At 42.8% G+C, this 4,801-nt stretch overlaps 1 protein-coding gene across 1 annotated transcript; it reads left to right on the top strand.

Annotated features, from left to right (window-relative positions):
* Positions 1-1,686: 1,686 nt before the first annotated feature.
* LOC112901294 (S-norcoclaurine synthase-like) lies at positions 1,687-2,692 on the top strand. Its single transcript, XM_025970175.1, has 2 exons — positions 1,687-1,963; positions 2,098-2,692. The coding sequence occupies exons 1-2, from the start codon at positions 1,780-1,782 to the stop codon at positions 2,403-2,405; spliced, it is 492 nt and encodes a 163-aa protein (XP_025825960.1). The 5' UTR covers positions 1,687-1,779; the 3' UTR covers positions 2,406-2,692.
* The last annotated feature ends 2,109 nt before the right edge of the window (positions 2,693-4,801 follow it).

Here is a 4,801-nt window from a genome sequence, read left to right as displayed (position 1 = left end):
TTTTGATGGTCTTGCTACCCAACTTAATTGGTGCTTGCTGTATTATTTGATTGGAAGCAACTTTACCACCTGGTGTAGAAATCATATACGACCCTTTCGTGTGACTGAAATTAAATCCCATTCTAGCACCGAATTTTGCACTAATAAAGCTATGTGAGGCACCGGAATCAAATAATATAACTGCAGGCTTGTTACGGATGGAGAATGTACCCGTCATTACTGGTGCACCCTCGGGAAGCTCGGCAAGTGTGGTAAAATTGATCCTTCCCTACCGGGCCTGAATAGTCTGCCTTTTGTGCTTGTTCTTATTGTTTTGGCTAGAACCCTGACCCTGATTTGGCTGTCTGGCATGGGGGCATTCTCGAGCAAAGTGGTTAGAATTAATACAAATAAAGCAACGATTTGCGTTGATAGGACGAACTAGTGGTTTGTTGCGAGAGGCACTGCTAAAATACCCTTGGCTCCCCTCTTCGCGTGCCACCACGTGTTGTCTCCTGCCGCCTCCCCAACATCAGTTGTGACCGCTTCCAGCGCATTTGTTACCTCAGAACCACCCTAATAAAGGCCTTATGAAAGGAGAGGGTTGGCTCCACTCTCTAACACACAAGAAGACTTGAAGCTCCATTCCATGGTGAAGCCCTACCTAGCTAGTGTTTAAGAATAGGGAGAGAATGAGGGGTAGTCTGGAGAAGTGCTGGGTTTGTCAGCATCTTCTCTGAGCTTGTATCTTAATGGATCTTTCTACTCAAAATAAGTGCTCATAATTTCTTTATAGTGTTCGTGTTTCTTGTTTAAGTTCTGACTTTAATTGCTTATGGCATCATCGTTCACTAATTTAGTGAATACTTAGTCTTAGACTCTAGATAAAGGTACATGTCTAGGACCCTAGTCCGCAGCCTATTATACGTATGCTTCTACAGTGAAGCTGTGATACTATATGTTGTTCTTGGAGTACGTGCATATTTTGTAGCCTTTCCTGAACAACCCAGTGTAACAGTGAACAATATTTCTGAGCAGTACATTTCACGCTATGAAGGTGGGGCAGGCAAAATGCTACTTTGAAAAGCATAAGCTTGTCTGGGAGGTCTTGCGTTATGGTCTCGAGTAAAATAGAAATCCAGTGTTCAGATATATATTACTGCTTAATTTGAAGGCAGCCACAAATGATCTCAACAGCACTCAAATTTAATCAATTGACGAAATCAACAGAAGCTATATAGCCGACTATTTTAAACATTGGTAACCACCCCTCACCCAGCAAACGACTGGACTTGTGGATGCTATTGCATACAGGGAAATAAAATACACAGGCGGCTGCCGGCAGAGTATGAGGAAGTGACGATAGAACAATGGAAGAGTCTTAGCTTTAGATACCATCATCATGCAAGCACGGTTGCACGCAACAAACTAGTGTAAACACGGACTACATCCAAACAAATGCATTGTCCCAATCCCAAGCAAGGCAAGCAAAATAGACAAGGGCGCCCAAGAAGCTGATCTGATTTCACGAGAACGCCCCGGCAGGCCACACGTCTGTACCTTCCAGGCCTGCCCGGTGATCAATAGTTTATTTCCTCTTCAGAGACAACACCAAGATGACTCCACAGCTGCAGACAAACCACCGCCTTGCTCCGGCGATATCGTCTCAATCTCTAAGATTCCAACTTCCAAGTACAGCGAAGAGAGGGCATCTTTATTAATTAAGTCACTAGCTTGGCCTCACGGTACATAGAGGCACCTCAGTCAGCTGAAGGCCGAGTGATCGAGCTGGAGGTCGCAATGAAGGGGAGCAAGGTCCACGAGCACGAGACCGACGTCCCCGCCTCCGACCTGTGGGCGATCTACGGCACGCTCCGCGCCGCCGAGCTGTTGCCAGAGCTGCTCCCGCACGTCCTGGCCAAGGTCGAGGTCATCAGCGGCGACGGCGGCGTCGGTACCATCTTGCAGCTGACGTTCCCCCCTGGTAAGGTTCCAACTGAATCAGGTCGTTAAATCTTGGGCCTTCTTTGGTAAAACCAATTAGAGAAACATTTTTTTTCTGAAACTATGCGTTCCGAAAAGAACTTGATGTGAATAGTTTCTCTGCTCTCTTGCTAGGTATTCCTGGCCTGGAGAGCTACAAGGAGAAGTTCACCAAGGTTGACAACGAGAACTACATCAAGGAGGCGCAGGCGATTGGTGGCGACATCCTGAAGCTGGGGTTCCTCTCCTACATGGTACGGTTCGAGGTCATCGCAAAGGGGCCAGACTTGTCGGTGATACGATCGACTGTCGAGTACGAGATTGATGACGCGCACCCGGAGCTTGAAGCGATGGTGAGCACGGCGCCTTTGGCTGCGACCGCCGAGAAATTCTCTGAGCATGCCAAGGAGAAGAAGGTCATCATCACTCAGGCAGCCTCTTGATTGGAAGAGCTCAAGAGCAAAGCTTATCACGAAAGACAAATGGACTACTACGATTAAGGCGCATGTTTCTATTTTGCATCCGAGTGTTGCTGTGAACGCGAATTCATCCGGATCGGACAAATCACAGATGCTGCTTCCTTTAATGGTTTCACCACATCCACTGTTTCTCATATATAACTATCGTAAGTACCGTAAAGGCATATGTGCCGTAGTCTGCATGAACCAAGAGATTCGCCACTATGAAGCCTTAATTGTACACTACATGACTTGGATTTATTGGGCTTAAAGTACAAAGTACGGATTGTGAATGTTTCTGGATTTGTTTGGATGGACTAAAGTTGAGTGCTAAATTTTAGCACTGCATTCATATCTCCTTCTAAAGCTTTAGAGTTTTGCCTAGTTTAGCACATCCCATTATCACTCCTATTTGGATAGGTTAGTACAAAAGTTTAGCGCTTTGAGGTATTAACACTTGGATCCAAATAATCACTCTATCCTCATGCACCAGTGGTGGTGCATAGAAACATATACCACCAACAACTTTTTAATCTGCCGTGCTAGAAATAACTATATTGTCCATCCACTCTTCAAGGTTTATGGTGCCAGTTGAAATTTTGCAGTCTGGGCCTCGAGCAGGTTGAGAGCTCTAACTTCACAATATCCTAAAAAAGATCTTGCAGCATATATAGCTTATAAGAAAAAAAATGAGTGCCGTACGATCCTTCCTTTGTCCTTTTCTTTTCCTGATATCAGCATAACAGTGATTGGGAGCCCAGGTCAGAAAAGCCATAAGATGCATTATTTAATTTATTTGACCTGCAAAATGTTTTCTACCTCCCGTTCTGGTGCATATGTATTGTTGCACGGTCTACACATGTACCTTGCTCCCTCGGTTTGGGCGTATTTCATTTCTTTAAGACAAGGCTTTGACTAACATTATCTATTAATACCTTACGTAGTTATGTGATACAAAGTACTCCCTCATCCCACAAAGACTGTTCGTTTAACTTTCAAATTTTGTCCCACAAAGAGTGTTCTTTTAGATTGTAGTAAAGTCCATCTAATTAAAGCAATATCAAATACCAAGAAATAATTGTACAGAGAAGTGCATGGAACCAATCAAAGGTTTAAGTAGATGTTACTTTTCTAATTCCAATGCATTTGTATTTATTGAGGATCCAGGGAACAAATAAACAACGCGGTCTTCAATTACAACTAATATAGTTAATTAGAGTTAACATGGTTATTTTCCACTACTAGTAATATGTCTGAAATTTTTTAAACGATCAGTATTTGTAGGATGGAGGGAGTAAACTGACAAGTAAATACGAATCTGATGATAACCTTGTAACATAAAAATTATGATTTGAAAGAATAATTATCGCGCAAATTAAAGCCTTGCCCAAAGTCCAAACACGCCCTCTAGTTTCAAATTGGGGGAGCAGTTTCCATATGATATATTAAATGCAAGAGATATTGTGCCATCTAAACAAAGTATTCCGGATCAACACAGAGCTAGTACAGGTGTCATCGAAAGTGTGCCGGCATCTTTGACTATGCTTCATTAAATGAATCATCAATATTTCAATACTCCCTTTGTCCCACAAAGAATTTTGAATTTTTTTGAAAAAATAGCGTTTCGTTTAGCCTTCAAATTTTGTCCCACAAAGAGTGTTCTTTTATATTTAGTAAAGTCCATCTAATTAAAACAATATCAAATACCAAGAAATAAATTACAAAGAGAAGGGCATGGAGCCAATCAAATACTTGAGAAGATGTTACTTTTCAGGTTCCAATGCATTTGCATTTATTGAGGATCTTGGGGACTAAATAAACAGCGCGGTCTATAATCACAACTGCTATAGTTAATTAGGGGTAATATGGTTATTTTTCACTATTAGTAATATATTTGAAATTTTATAAATAAACAGTATTTGTGGGATGGAAGGAGTACTTATCAATAGATCTTGATAGCAACTTCCATAAAAATGCACCATTTATGCACAGATAGCTTCTGGCACGGCACCACCCAACAGAGCTCACCGGATCAATGGAAGGGAGCCTCTGCCATGAGTTCGAGACCGATCTCCCGGCTGCCAATGTGTGTGGGAGGTCTACGGCGGCCTCCGTCTGGGGCAGTTAGTCCCCAGTTGCTCCCTCATGTGCTCCCAAGGGTTGATCATCTGGAGGGGGATGGTGGCGTTGGGACAATCCTGGTCGTCTAATTCCCTCCTGGTTATTAGTACCTCAGCACATGAGCTCCAATAACATGATATGATATCAGATTTAATTTGTAAAAATCCGCAGATCCATGATGTGATTCATTTTGCTAGGAGCTCCTGGCCTTAGAACTCACAAGGAGGTATTCACCAAGATCGACAACGAAAACTACATCA

Source organism: Panicum hallii, chromosome 7 (assembly GCF_002211085.1).
Source record: "Panicum hallii strain FIL2 chromosome 7, PHallii_v3.1, whole genome shotgun sequence".
NCBI lineage: Eukaryota > Viridiplantae > Streptophyta > Magnoliopsida > Poales > Poaceae > Panicum > Panicum hallii.
Note: the sequence above shows the minus strand (reverse complement) of the source record. Positions and strands in the feature narration are given on the sequence as shown.